A 15,673-nucleotide genomic window follows, 5' to 3' on the forward strand; every position below is an offset into this window, starting at 1 on the left:
AGGAGTAAAGGGGGGCTGCTTCATCTCTTTCCATGTGGCATCAAAATGAACATGGAGGTCTAAATACATCTTTGGATTCAGTAATTTAATTAGAAATTGTCAGTGAGTCTTGGTGGTAGGAGAGCCTGGTTTCAGGCAGGTTGAGATGCAGTTTCTGTCCCTCAGCACTGTCCCAGCAGCTCTGGCTGGGGCTCAGCTCTGCTGTCCAAGCCTCCTTCCCAAAGTGCCACGTGGATCTTGGAGCTCCTCTGCTGCCTGCTCCTGCTTTGGCTGAATTCTAACAAAGTAAGCTGCTTTGTGTTGCTTTGCTTTGTTTTTTAAACCATGAAGTCAGCAGGACTTCAGAGCATCCCTGGGAGCTGTGTTGCATGCAGCTGTTTGCTGTACCCAGGCATAGCTGAGGGGCAGCTTCAGCTGGAACCAGTGAAAATTCAGGTTAAATATGGCCAGAGATGTGCTCCAGTTACATTGGGTAGGAAATAAAACAATAGCAACTCTGACCTTACTCATCAACTACTGAAGTGTTTGGTGGAGCCAGCCTTCTGCTGGAAGGCACCTTAGAGATCATCTCATGCTACCCCCTATAATTTCCTCTTTAGTTTTCAATACAAGAAAGCTGTTGTAACTTGAAGCTAAAACCACTTTTTTTCCCCTCTCCTAAAGTTAAAGGCAACATCTGTGTGTGCCTTCCCTGTCCAGGGGGGTTCACTGAATTTTTGTGTTCACACAGGGAAGGGCATTCATAGGTAGGTTTGAGTGCAAAGTGTTTTTTCCTGACACTTCAATATGGTAATCATTTGAGCTGAGTTTCTGCTATCAGCAAAATCATCTTCACCTCTAGGTAGCCTGTAGCTTGCTAACATAATCTAGTTTTTGGGTGGTATCTACTGCAGAGCAGTGATTCAGCTGCACTCTCAACTGTAGAGATTTTTCCTGGCTTTTGTATATGCACAATTTCCATTACTAATCTTCAGTTAAATGCTTCTTGAATGAAATTTGATTTTCAGAATATTAACTTAATTGCCTTGTCTAAAATGAAAGATATATGTGTATTTAATTTGACTTTTTTTCTCTTTCACCTTTGGAGTGTTTGTGCTGCACAGAAGCAACTCTGCCTTTAGATCAATTTTCCCAGTTGCTCTGTAATGTAAACTCCAATAACTTCTAATTTTCTGTAATCTCTCTTATACTGAATTGCTTCCCACCAGATAGTTTTCATAACATAAGTGTACAGTATATACCACAAACAGAAATTGTAGTTACAGTGTGTATTTATGTTTGTATGTACAGCAGGGCTATGTGTGTATGGGAGAAAAATGTCTGATTTCATACCTGTCTCCTTGATATCTTTACAGTCTCTGTGTTATGTGTAACTGAAACTGCAACCAGCTGTGAGAGTTTTGTATAAAATATCTGGGGGAGCCCTGACTGCTTTGTCCTGGTCTCCAGTTCCTTGTGTGACTCCTGAGTCATGGCATGTACTCTGTGTTCTCTCAGGAATGGCACAACCCATGAACAAACTGATTTCCAAAAATCAGATTTCATGCAGCCTAGAAGATGTTAGAACCAATTGATCAGCCAAGGGCAGGCTGAGGTGCACCAGCTCACCAGGGAGGAAACAAATCCCTCCTTGGAGTGGGGCTCCATCACAGACTCAGAGTAGGTAACAGTGAATGCAAGAAATGAATGTGCACACACAGATTATATCCCTGAACACCAGTGCAAAGTCCTTACATTCAGGTGCCTTGTAAGAATTAGAATTTAAAATAACATGGATATAAATGATAGCTGAAATATCTGTCTTTTTTCCTTTGACAGTACTGTGATTTCTTGGGACAAAGTTGAAAATTTATCTTTTTCTGGCAATATGTTTACATATCAAGACTTTTTTCCCTGTTATAATTATGTGATAAATGAAAGCATTTATTTTGCTAACATTTGGTTTTAAATAGATACGGAAAGAGAAGTGAAGGAAAAATGGAGACTATTTCACAGATTTTTTTGTAGGAGGTTTATTATTCTCGTTAGCTTCAGGCCATCAGAAAGTTACATGTCTCAGGCACTGCACATAATGAGTGAATATTGGATCATAAACACATTTGAGAACTGTTTGCTTATTGTCCTGTTCATACTCAAGTAATGGTGAGGGAGTGCAAAGCAGGTTTTTAAGGGACAGCAATATTAAGTGCTTGGATTTTGGTTTGACTTAAGCAGAGGCATTGAGCAGAAAAATAACATTTTCCCTCTTACAGATATCCTTCAGGTGTCAGTTCTGCAGGATCCTGGTTTTATTACATCAATCACAAGCAGCTTAAGGCTTCCAAAAACACAGTCACAGACAGATGTTGAGCCTGTCTGGGGATTAGAAATATCCTCTTCCATTAAGTATAAATTAACTTAATCACCAGGTATGAAAGATAAGCAGCATAAACATCATTCCCTGAAGCTTTCATTAAAATTAAAATTCTATTTAAAACTAGGCTTGTACTTTCTATGACTTGATCCCCCTTCAAAGAGATTATATCTGCTGTAAATTTTTACAGTGACAGAGTGACAGAAATTAATGTATTGGGGGCAGTGATGTTCTCTATAATTTAGCTTCTGCTGCAAGTCATCTTTCAGCAAGAGAGATGATTGGCTTATTTTTAAGTAATAATTGGTCTCTAGTCTCTGAAACACTGAGAAAGCAATAAAACTGCCTAGCACCCAGTAGCCACAAAATGAAAGCATGAAGTCACATGACTTAATAGCAGTGTAATCATCAGGAGTGTTATTTTGTGTATGAGAATTCACCTGCTTTAATAGGAGGATTAAAGCTGATAGAATGCAATTGCAGTGCTGCTTTCTGCTCCCTTGGATGACAGGGTAAAGCTCCTTTTCTGTCCCAGCAGAAGCACAACTGCTTTCTAAGAATAATTTCCACATGGGAAGAAATATCCTGGGGTTTTATTTTTTTTTTCTGCTCTAATGTAAGACACTTGGTGGTCTAATTTCAGTGTGTTCCCAGGCTTTACAGCTGGTTTGCCTTTGCACTATCCTGCATTATTATTTTTCAGGCACACTTTTCTAAAGAAACAAAAGAAACTCTGCAGAAATAATGAGGCACATAAGTACCTTGAAAGCAAATAGTGAACACAAATAAATCTACTAGGAATAATAACAGCTACCTCCACAGAAAATAAAGTATTGGGGACTATATTTAATGATCTTTGTTCTGTAATAATTTTTGCTACAGTGGAACAAAGTCTTTGGATGCAGGATTTGCATTGCTTATCCATTATTTCATTACAGTAATGCCATATTTTCTGCTGCACTCATAGCTGACAGGTAATAACATAAGCATTCACTGCTTGTGTTACATTAAGAGTAATAAATCTGTAGTGAATACAGAATGATACCACCATTATTCTTAAGAGGAGAAAGTTGGAAGTAAAGAATCTCAATTAATAATTAGGGAAAAGCTGGGTTTATTCAGCACCTGAGACTCCTCAGATGCATTTCTCCTTTAATTATTTAAACTATGAATTAGGGAGGGCTATAGAGATCAAACCACAGCTCTAGACTTCTCTGCATATGAAATGAAAATGTCAGTACTGTTCTCATCCCTGGCTTTGTGTCCCTGGTGTGGAGCAGAGCAGGATCCCTGCCAAGTTTCTACATCTTGGAAACACTCATTAACACTGTGTGAAGGCAGCAAACTTTCCAGTCTTCTGTTTTCTGCCAAAAGCTATTTAATCTTTAATGAGAAGTGTTTATTTTTATAATAAATCCATCAGTCTGAAGAGGCAGTGAACCATCCTTCTCAGAAAGGGGGCTGATGGCTGTGGCAGACAAACAGCACTCCAGGGACAGAGCAGAGAGCCCAGAGCTGCTGGGATGGCTGCTGGCAGCATGCAGGGGCTTGGCCTTCACTTTTCCAACAGTCTCATCAATTATTTTGGGTTTGTTCCTCCAATGGCAAAGCTATGGAGTACATTTTACCCATGGATTCACCTAAAATGTGTTTGCCAACTCTCCAAAAGAAGCAGCGTGCTCTGTGCCCTCCACTGTCAGGCCTGGAAGCTTCAGGTGAGGTTTAAAATCTTGAGAGGTGATTTACCCAATTTATTTCTTTAACTGAAATACTGGGGTTTTGTTCTCTCAGAGAGAGATGGAAATTCTGCTTTCAGCATTTTCTGCTTCCCAGAGACAGGACAGATGCTGTTTTCAAAATGTATTTGGTGTGATCAGAAGTTCGTTGTCTCCAACACCGTGGTGATTATCAATCCTTCTGTTTGATTGATTCTGCTCTGTGAAATATGGACTCTTTACTGGGGTTGCTCTGCCTGCCTCAAAGCATTCTCCAAAGTGTTGAATAAACTATGTAAGAGTCATAATTTTTCCAACATCGTGTCAAAAATCTCTTACTCTGTGGGTTTAATATTCTTTTAATACTTCTATCTTTGTGCAACTCTATCATTATTTTGAAAGGTGGAAATTCTTGTGCTATTGATGTTTTTTTTCTTTGCCAGAGGGTGAAGAGAAGATGAATATTCATTTTCTACAAATGGCACTCAGAGTGGCCAGAACAAAACAAAAGCTGATTACTCACACAACATGCAGGCAAACCATAAAACTGCTTGCTATGACATCCTGGGAGAACCAGAAGTCTCTATGTTAATAAAATAATGGGATTAGTTCATAAAAGCAAATTCATGAATGGTTGATAATGCAGAGACAGTGCTCTGGCTTGACCTTAGTTTCCTAAATGATTTATTTCTGTGAATGAGCACATGAATATATTTCCTTCCTACCTGCTCCAGGTACAAACACTTACCTGTTCTTTGGGAGGTCCATATTCTGTGGTGATAATGGGTGGATAGATAGATTTGTCATGCAAAATATTCTCTGCTTTTAACTATGTTAACATAGTCCTTGCTTGGAGAATAGAGACTCAGCTGAGGGAATAATTATAGCTTCAAAATCCAGAACATAGTATTTTCTTTTATTAGGTAAGCAGTTGTAAGCTGATACTGAAATTGCTTAAGTTATACTTCTAGCAATGCCCTAAATGTAAAATACATCAAGTAAGCATTCTTAGAAATATTAATATTGTGATTCTTACCTCATTTTACTTTGAATTTGACAGCTAGGTTTTATGTACAAGTGTACAAAATGCTGCAAATTTTGAAGCCTTTAATTAGTAGTTGCAAATTTGTTTGTCCCTTAGCAACTTGTATTTGCATAAAGATTAGGGCTGGTCAGAAAGAAAGGAATAAAACATAGATGGAGGAAACATTAATAAATTAGTAATAATGTATAAAAGATAACTAGTCTTAGATATCATTTCCATAAGCTTTATTAAAATTTAATTTTTTTTTTAAAGCTGCACTACAGTTGATCTTTTCTAAAGAGTGATCTTTCATAAGCTGCAGAATTAGAGAAAGGAATGTATTGAAGTCAGACATTAGTATGTAAATGAAGCTTTGCTTTTTTCTGTGTGGCAACAGAAGCATTACCTTATATTTGACCTTTCATTCATTTGCCTGACTCAGCTGTGCCAGTCCAAACAATTAATTCTAATGAGCATTTTTAGAGAGTGGGGCTCAGCTCTCTTCTCCTCCCCTGGCCTGTTGGAAATCCACAGGAGAGGAGCAAAAGGAGGGAAGCTGGGGAGCTGCTGGTCCCTTCCCCAGAGCCCCACTGCAGCCCTCAGTGAGCCCGTGAGGTTGGCACACCCAGCCCTGGCACAGGGTGCCCGCAGCAGCTGTGCCTGCCCCTTCCCTGGAGTGTTCCAGGCCGGGATGGACGGGGCTGGGAGCAGCCTGGCATAGGGAAAGGTGTCCCTGCCCATGGATGGACCTGCATGGCCTTGAAGGCTCCTTCCAACTCAAACTATTCCATGGTTCTGTGAGATTACAAAAATGAGCACTTGTGTGGTTTTCAGCTGACTGCTGAGCTAAAGGCAGGCACGGAGATGAAAATCCCCCTCACATTGTCACTGTTGCTGGACTCAGAGCTGTATTTCTGCTCTTTGTAGCTCCTTCCTCCTGCACTCTTGACATCATCTCTCCTCTCTGCTTGTTTTTTTTTCCTCCTTTTTCTTCCTTCTGCTGTGCTCTGAGGAAGCTCTGACCCTGTTTTTGGCTGGGTGACCCCTGGGGAGCTCAGTCCCTCATGTGGCACTGGCAGATGGCAGCAAACGCCAGAGAACACAAAATGGGCATTGCAAGGGGGGCAGTTTGAGGCAAAAACAGGCTGTGCACCCTTTCCTTGGAAATGTGCAATCCCAGAAAAATTCTGAATTTATAGGCACTGCACTTGGCTGTATGGACCTACCCAGGCTGTTTGTCTTAATTAGTCATGTTGAGACCACACCGAGGTGGGGGCACACAGGTGTGTGAATAATACAGAAAATAAACTTTTATTGAGAGAGTGTCCGTGGTAGCAGTGGAGAATTGTACCCTGAATATAGGCAGTGTAAATCAGGGAAGGTAAGTGTGCAGAATAAGCAGATTGTGGATCAATTCATAGTGCAGACACAGGCAAGCCCTTGTGCAGGTTTGTTTTGGAAAGTCTGAGTTTTATTAGAAGTGCAAAATATATCTTTCACTGTAATTCAAATTGTATGATCATATTAATTGGGCTCTAGTGTTTTAAAAAAAGGAAAAGTAAGGAAATCTTGTGGGGAAAGCTAAAGAATGAAAACAAATCATTAAACTTAATGAAAGTCCTAACCTGCAAAAGCAAACTAAGAAGTGTGTTCTCTTTTCTTTCTTTTTTACTGAATAGCAGTACAACATTTGGTAATAAAGACTAGATTAAGTTTTCTTGTCCTGATTTAAATATTTTACAGACTTTCCCAATGTATAAGTGGAAAGGAATGAGACATGTGGTAGCATATAAAAAACCACTGGTTTAATTTTAAAATACTTTCCTAAGAAGTATGGATTTAAGAGCTCTTTTCAAACTTCAGTAAAAGTTTGAAATGGGATGCTGGTTCTGAGCTTTATGCTTGACCTCAAAGACAGCTGTGGGCTTTTCTCCATAGAAAGGAGGGGAAGCAGGAAATTCTGGGTGGTACTTTAGAGCCTCTGCTTTATTGCATTCGAGAATATTTTTTCTTTGACCAAAATACAATTATTTTTTTAATTCCCTCAACCAAACCAAAGATATTTTAGTAATTTGGCTGTGTCCATTCCCCCTCAGCCAGGGTGACAGAGTCTTCTGTGGCTCCCAGCAGGGATGATGTGTTCAGAGCACTGGGTCTGGTTTGGGTGTTCTCTCCATGCCACTTCTCATTGCTGTGGAGGATGGAGGGTGAAAAATGAAGGGCTGGAAAAAACCTCCTTTAAAGTACTTCATCAGAAATTCCAGGGGCTGCTGTTCAGCAGGGAAGAGGTGTGGTTTGGGAAGGAGCTGTAGGTTTGCAGAGGAGGAGATGCTGTTCCCCAGCCCAGTTTCAGGGGTTTGAGTGGATGGACAAGGCTCCAGCCTCGCCCTGAGAGCACTGGGCAGAATTCAGGGCTCTGAAGCTGATCCCTTTAATAGTCTCTTTAGTGTTTGCTATAAGAAATGAAATATTCTCAACTCTGCTTCCGCCTTGTAAAGTAAAGCTTTACATTTTTTTAACTAAAAACATTAATGATGAATGAATAATGTACAATCCAAAACACTGTTGAATTTAAAATGAGAAAGAGTTTGGGGCTTCCAGGCATCATTAAAATAAGAGTTGTGTTACAAACAGCACAACCTCCTCTCTGCTGGGTACAAGGTATCACATTTGGTCAAGGTCTGGTTCAACTGGCTGAAGATTTGAATTTTTAAATTCATGAACAGACCTTTTAAGATTAAAAATAGAAGCCTGTGTGCTTGTTGTTTCTTGGTTGTACATACTCTTGCTCTTTTGGCAGGTGTTCAACAGCAGTGACACCCCCATCCCATCTTACATGAGAAAGAATAACACGAATAACTAAGCTTTACTTAACTAATGACAAAAATAACATTATTTTTCTACTTTGCTATCTGCAGCAAAGAGGAGCATTATCAAAGCACTACCTAAGGTTGTTATTTATTTTTAAAGACTTTTTAGGCTTTTATAAAAACCGCAATCACATTTATAGACATTCAACCTCAGTGAGTGTAAGTGTGGATACAAAAGAATATAATTATTTTAACATTTGGCAGCAACAGTCTTAGAAGGCCAGGTGCTTTGCAAACAGCAGTGTGACAGTGCCATCCCAACAGCAGTGGCTCAATGTCCACGAGTGCCCTGCTCTGTGGGAGGTGTCCCTGTGGCAGGGGCTGGATGGGCTGAGCTCTGAGGGGTCCCCATGGCAGGGGCTGGATGGGCTGAGCTCTGAGGTGTCCCTGTGGCAGGGGCTGGATGGGCTGAGCTCAGCTCCCTCCCAGACTGAGGTGTCCCTGTGGCAGGATGGGCTGGGTGGGCTGAGCTCTGAGATGTCCCCGTGGCAGGATGGGCTGGGTGGGCTGAGCTCTGAGATGTCCCTGTGGCAGGATGGGCTGGATGGGCTGAGCTCAGCTCCCTCCCAGGCTGAGGTGTCCCTGTGGTTCTGTGCTGCAGGTGCCAGAGTCCGGAGCGGGCACCGGGAGCGAGTGAGGAGCCTCTGGATGCTGTCCCCGGCCCCGAGGCCACTCTGCCCTCGCTGTGCCTCAAGCAGGTGTTCCCCAAGTACGCCAGGCACTTCAGCTACCTGCGCCTCGTGGACAGGGTGGCCGCCCTGTTCATCCGCTTCCTCGGGGTCAAAGGGACAACCAAGCTGGGCCCAACGGGGTTCCGCACCTTCATAAGGTCAGTGGGTGGAGGTGGCCCTGCCAGTGGTACCCTCAGCTTGCAGGCTGTGTGATGTCTTCCAGCGTGAAGCCAGTGCCTGTTCTGTTCTAAAATACATTCCATCAATCCAAGCTCCTGGAATACCTGACCTAGGAGCGTGTGTCTGGGAGGAAGTTGGGTCTTTATTTGACAGCAGATCAGTGATACTGTGGCAGATACAATTTGCCGTCTTCGTCAACATGTCACGTTCCGGTAAATGGTGGAAATATCATTGTGAGGAAGTGACAACTGAAATTGGGTCACTTGATGTGATTCTGTCGGCTCTGGGGGCACTGCTGGCCGCCCCAGGCCACAGGAAGGATTCCCAAATGCCAGTTCCTGATGCACCGTGCAGGGAGGATTTGCATTGTGAAATTGCACCTTGCAATGTCAAGGAACTCAATTTATTTTTTCACATACTTTTTTATTTAGGAGGGTTTTTTCATTGTTTTTTATGGCTATATCTGTTCTAGTCATGGTACAAATACCTCATTTTCTGTCTTTCATTGACTATGACAAAAGAAATGAGCAGCAGCAGCAGATGTACTCTTAAAACACAGATCCTGTTTCTATGCAGATGCATTTAGCATTCAGGAATGAATATAAAACAACTTGGTTTATACAAATGATGATATATAGAAAATGTCTGAAAGCATCTGCTCTATCCACAGACCAGCACAGGATTGCATCCAGTTCTGTATTTTTTGTAGCTTTATCCAGCCTTATTTTGGCACTTGTCAGAGGAACACAGAATAAATGCCAACATTTTCTTTTAAGAATATTCAGATAAATTGCCGTAGCTCAATGAAATAGCATTTGCAGTTTCTTAATGCATGTTAAATTAAACTTTTTAATACTGGCAGATATTTTTGTTTATTTTCTCCCAGAGCATCTATGCCAGCTCTAAGGCCCTTTTTTGAAGAGCTGTCATTGCTGTTCATTTCAGGAGGAAGGTCAGCTTTCCGTGTGTTGTATCACTTTTCAGGAAAAAAATGGGACACGAGTGGGATTTCGTGTGTGGGCAGGTGCTTGCAAAGACTGTCCACCCAAATTCTGGCTCATCAAAATCTGTTTTTCTTTTATGTTTTCTTCATTCTAAAAAAGTAGCTAAAAGGAAAACACTGACTGTCTCTAGTCCTTGCTTGTATGCTGCCTGGGAGGTTTTGGGCTATCTAGGCAAGGCCTTACTCTATTTTAAGGGACCTCTGTTGAGGTTACTAAAGAGTGAGATTTGCTTCCATTGGCAGAGTTTGGGGTGGATTTTTTTTTTTTAATTTTTTTTTTTTTTTCTGGCAAGAAATTTCGGCCAGCTCGTTGGCACAGGCAGTGGTGGCAGCCAGGCTGGCAGAAAACTGGAAATGCTGGACACAGTGCTGTTCCCAGGGGTGGTCAGCCCCACACCAGAGCTGCACCCAGAGCTGCTCTCCACACAGGTTGCATTCCACGAAGGGCAATCCTGTCACTGCTCAGGCATGGAGGAGCAAGGCTGTGCCTGAAAGCTTCCTCCAGCCCTTTCCAAACAGGGTCAGGCAGACAAATAAAAGGGTATTTCTCTGTGCAAGCCCTGCCTCGTGCAGATAGTCTGGGCAGATATGTGGTGGGTTTTGCAGTGTACCAATTAATTCCATCTCTTACAGCCTCAGAGTACCGGCAATACCCTGGGAGAAAGCTCTGTGTAATAGTCAGGTCATATTTTTAATTGAAATATTCTGGGTTTGGGCCTGTTCCATTCAGATAGGAGCATTTAATGAATGCTGGTTTGTTTGCTCTCTGCTGTGTGTGTTTTATTAGACTGAGCACGTTACAGTGGGTCTGTACACATGACGTGGGTAAACTTTTCTCCTGCAAGTTGCCCTTGCAGAATTCTTCCTAACTTGGGAGTTTGGATGTAACGAGAATCTCATCTTTATTTTGTTTCTTTTTAACAGAAACTGCAAGCTGAGTAACAGCAATTTTTCAATGGCTGCTGTAGATATCCTATATATTGATATCACAAGGAGGTGGAACAGCATGGGCATTGACCACAAGGAATCAGGTACCCCAGGTTTGTATTCAAAAAGTATGAAATCTGACTTTTGGGGTTATTTTTTTCAATTTTAGTTGCTCAGGTACACCTCAAACATTGATAGAAATGGGAAGAAGCCATGTACACCTGAGGCATGCACATACACAACCAATTCTCCTGGTTAGTACTGTGGCAGTTACCCTTCAGGGTAGTATTACTTTATAATTTAACAGCTATATAAAATCTGAGTGTTTGCATTTAGCATTTCAGGGTGGGTATAAATCACTTACGTGGTTGGCTGTTATTTTTCACCTGGAAAAATCACAGATTTGCAACTGAATCTTCAGGCTCTCAAATACTAAGAGATTTGTGTATGGTGTCAATCAACCAGATGCTTTTTAGGTGTTCAAACTGTCCACCTGTTTCTCTTGGCTTCATCTTCAGCCCACTCCCAGTTGTAGCCTAGACAATCATGATTCTGTTGTTCTAGAGCAGCTTCTAACTTTTTCCATAATATGCTTCACATGAGTGTCACTTCTGGGGAGAAAGTGTGTGTGTTTCCAGAGGTGCTTTCCCTGCCTGCAGCTCACCGTGACTGATAAAATAATTTACTGAGCTGGCAGCTGCTGCTTTCAGATAACTCAACAATTCCTTTGCAAGCTATTCTACAGCCAAGATGGTAAACGACCCCAGCTGCAGCCTTGGTTGAGAGAAATTATACTTCAGAATGTAATTGTCATATTTTGAAAAGGTGCCTTTCCTACAGCATCAATAAGCCAACACAGTTAAAAACCCCAAACCTTTCAATATCTCGTCCTAAAATAATCTTCTTAAGTGTATGTTCAAACTGGGAGAGCTTGTGGCATTCTGCACAACTAATTGGGGTCTGGCTTCTTAATTAAGAATTTGAGTAGGTATTACATCAAGGTTTTAAATACAATAATTAGTGTTAATACTCAGCTTCTCTTCCCCTTGGCTCTGGTAATGTGCTGTTAGCGAGAGGTGATCCAACAGCAGCTGAAGAGTCTCCCCTGCAGCACGGGGCTTCTGCAGGGGACTTTTGTGTGGGAAGGGGTAGAGCAGTTGTATTAGAGCAGAGACATTTTTTGGCACTGCACTCTTGAGCTGTTTGTTTTTCATTCAGCTGAAACAACTGTTGTGGAGTTGCTGGGTATGACTGAAAAAATGGCCTCTTCACCTTCAAAAGGGTTTGTGCCTGGTACAGGCTGTGTAGGAGGGAAGTAGTGCTTCAAACAAAGTCATGTCTTGCTAAGGTGATACTTGGTAATGGGGTTACCTTCATAGTGCTGCAGACTGAAATAACACACTGATGTGAACTTTTGGGTCAGATCGGTCTCTAAAAGACTCCATTCAGCTGCTGACAAAAACTTGTTTTTCTCTCCAGCTGGATTGTTTTCCTTGATGCTCAGTATGTTACTGTGTGTCTCATTTGGTTTCAATTTAATAATTTTGGCAGCAGAAATCAAAGCTAATACTACATCAGTGTAATGGTGTGATATCCTAAAATGGGTTCTTGCTGTACCACTTTGCCTCTGGATTGCAGGCTGAGGTCTGCAAAGCCAGAAGCTGCCTCAGTGATAGAGAATATCAGCCATCTGTAACCCAGCCTGGGTTTACCCTGCTCTGAAACACCCAATGAGTGTGACACGAATAAAACCTTGGCTTTTGGTCTTTGAAGGACAATTTCTTTGCTTTCTGAGCATTCCAGATTGCTGCCATTTAAATGAAAAGATGTGAACCAGCAGGATTGTTTGTGTTCACACCCATCACACACACATTCGGCTCTACTGCCACAACAAACAAGAGATAGTATTATCCCTAAGGAATGCAGGCACTCCAGTCTCCTGTGAGCACCTTTTCCTTGCAGGAATGTGTCTGCAAGCCTTTGTGGAAGCTTTCTTCTGCCTGGCCCAGAAGAAGTACAAGGCGCTGCCGCTGCACAAGCAGGTGCTGTCGCTGCTCGAGCTCTGCGAGTGCCGCTGGCCGCCGTGCACGGGAAGCGCCTGGTCTGGGGCTGCGGGCTGGCCCAGCCCCGCGGGGCGCTGCGGGCCCCGGGCACCGCGCCCGGCCCCGCCCGGCCCCACGGCCACCAGCTGCTCCGGCTGCAGAAATCATCGCAGCTAAGGGCGCTGATGTGCCGGGACAGAACTGGGAGTTAATCCCCAGCCAGGCACGTGTACTGCTGGAGGAGAGACTGGCCATGGAATCCCTTCATTTCAGAGCGACAACTATTTATTTTCAGCTGTATTTTTTATTTATGCTTTTCAAAAAGTCTACTGCAACCTCCCGTTTTCAAATAATGACTCTGACAATGGCTATTTCTTTATCTCTCTGTGGGATTTACTGTGCACATCCCGTGACAAACTGTGCATTCATCCTGAGAGTGTGGAAAAGGACCAACCCACAGGGGATGATAACCAGCATCATGGGATTGGCTGCACTGACTGAGGCACACTCGTGTCAAAGGAATCACATTGCTTTGTGTGCACAGGACATGTCACAGCAACCAAGGAAGGAACTGCAGTCACAAATACCAGACTGGAGAACTGAAATCTGAAATTGCACTTGTGGTCAGACTTCAGGCCTTGGACTCTCTTCTTTCCGTGGCTTGGACTGTAGGTGTTGGAATCAATACAGATTTGGTCAATATCTATGTACTTATTTTTTAAGTCAGTCTTAAAGCACTGAAATAATATTTTGGCTTCTACTTCTTTGTACATGTCTTTGCCATGACAAGTACTGTTAGTTTTTAAAAGAAGAACTAAAACTGTTTATCCTTTTGCTTCCACAGAACCAATAAGCTCACACTTATTCACAGAAAAAGATTTACTTTCTTAAGTCAAATTTGGTGAATCAAGTGGTGGTTTTGTCTTCAGGGATTCAGCACTGCTTCTGCAGAAAGCTGTACAGTGTAAAGGCCTAAGAGGTCACCTAAATTCCAGTGGAACCAAGCCTGTCACTGACTTTAGCCTAAACTAACTGTATTCTAGGTTTGCTCATTTTTTGTCTTTTGCATGATTGTTGCCCTCTTGGGACCTGCAGTAACATCTAGAGCAGATCTTTGTGTCTTTGCTCATATTCTTCGTTTTTTCCCGTAAATAACAATGTAACTGTGTACGAATTAGATCTAAGGATGTTGTGTCAGAGCTGCTGGGCTGTACTGCTGGAGTTGGACAGAGGGGTTTTATTATCCAGGAAATGAACCATGACTTCCATGATCACACACTTCTTGTGGGGGCTAAGCAGAACATGAGACTGGCTGGAAGGACAGGAATAACTTGGATCTTCAGGGGTGTTGAGTGAAATTCGTGGTGGTCTCCCATTTATTACAATAATGAATGGCTACATCTGAGCTTGATTTTCCTCCTTTGTTCTACTCTTTAATGTTAATTACGTGGCTTACATTTTAGTTTCCTCCATGCTATCAGAAATGGCAAAGCTGTAAGATGGGCACTGAGCTTTGGGTTGGAGAACATTCCCTGAGCTCCATGTCAGAATGTTCCAGTGGCTGGTGCCCCCAAAGCATGCTGTGTCACTGAGGGGGAGTTCACCTGTTTCAAGTCAGGGACTAAATGCACACATGGTGCATCAAGTGAGTTTTCACTTCAGGGAATGTTTGTAGAGTTTTTTTCCTGATTTCAGTTTTAAGCAGCATGTGTTTTCCCAAGTGGCAATAGCAGCACGGCAATGCAATGCAGGAATCAGGCTGAGCCCACACAAAACTAGTCCCCAGCATGTGTTAATCTCAGATGTGGGCATCCCTTCTCCTTACCTTTTTCTGTAACACAAATAAAACAGTAGTAGATGATCTTTTTTAGTTCAGTGGCCAGACTTTGAAATTTTATGTATTGTACATAAGAGGACAATTGTAGACTAACTAATGCCACTGCCCTCAGCCTTGTTCAAATGCCATAAAGATTATTGCAGTATGAAGACAAAATGCAGAACTCCAAAGTCTGGCACCTGTCAGAACAAATGAAGCTGAAAGGGTCATTTTTTTCACACTTTCATTGTAATATATTTGAAGACATTCACAGGTTGAAAAATGGTTACTTCTCCTTTTGTGACATCTGACATTTGTCTTGCGATTGGCAGTGTGTTACTGGAAAATAGCTTACAGTTCCTCTCATCTCATGATTGATGTCCTGTAAAGACAGAGTTACAGAGGAGTCGGATTTGAAATGCTATGACTGCAAATGCCTTTCCCTGCACCTTTGAAGTACGATGATGTGTGGCCTGAAATATCCCGGTTTTGCAATTGTAGAACTCACTCTGATATCAGTGGAATAAATTAACTATTGTATATTGAACACTGATAAGATCTCTCTCTCTATGGGAGACCTTTATTATACTCTCTGGATCTAATAGAGGTTTTTATAGCTTGTGCATCCATAGGCTGATGCTGCATGCTCTATTCATCTCCCACTTCAAATATGAAAGGTCCCTTGTAGAATAGTCAAAATATTCAATTATCTGCCTCTAGTAATCCACTGTTCATGTATTTATATAATTGGAAAATTGAATGCTACATTATTCTCAGAGGGGGGGAGGGAATAAACCAGGGATGTACTTTAGAGATTTAATGGCAGTCACATTTCTCTTCCCTCCTGTCTAATTCAATTTCCTCTGAATATTATTTAGCATCCAATTGCGTAGAGCCTTTAAGTTACCAGTCTGTGCCCATGCAAATGACCAGAGACACTTTATCCAGGATATGAATACTAATGCACTGATAATCTGTTAATCCTGAGGTACCTCTCTAGCTAAAGAAACAATACAGGAAAGGCGATGGATTTTTAACAGCACTTTGGTATATTTTCTCTTCAGAGAATACC

General features: G+C 42.0%; 1 protein-coding gene across 1 annotated transcript in view; it reads left to right on the plus strand.

Annotated features, from left to right (window-relative positions):
• The window catches only part of TTLL11 (tubulin tyrosine ligase like 11), a 35,776-nt gene extending 20,619 nt beyond the window's left edge, over window positions 1-15,157 (plus strand). The window contains 4 exon segments of the mRNA XM_050980899.1: window positions 8,564-8,791; window positions 10,741-10,856; window positions 12,706-12,816; window positions 12,819-15,157. Coding sequence (XP_050836856.1) covers window positions 8,564-8,791; window positions 10,741-10,856; window positions 12,706-12,816; window positions 12,819-12,997 — 634 coding nt within the window. The 3' untranslated portion in view covers window positions 12,998-15,157.
• The last annotated feature ends 516 nt before the right edge of the window (window positions 15,158-15,673 follow it).

Source organism: Serinus canaria, chromosome 17 (assembly GCF_022539315.1).
Source record: "Serinus canaria isolate serCan28SL12 chromosome 17, serCan2020, whole genome shotgun sequence".
Taxonomy (NCBI): domain Eukaryota; kingdom Metazoa; phylum Chordata; class Aves; order Passeriformes; family Fringillidae; genus Serinus; species Serinus canaria.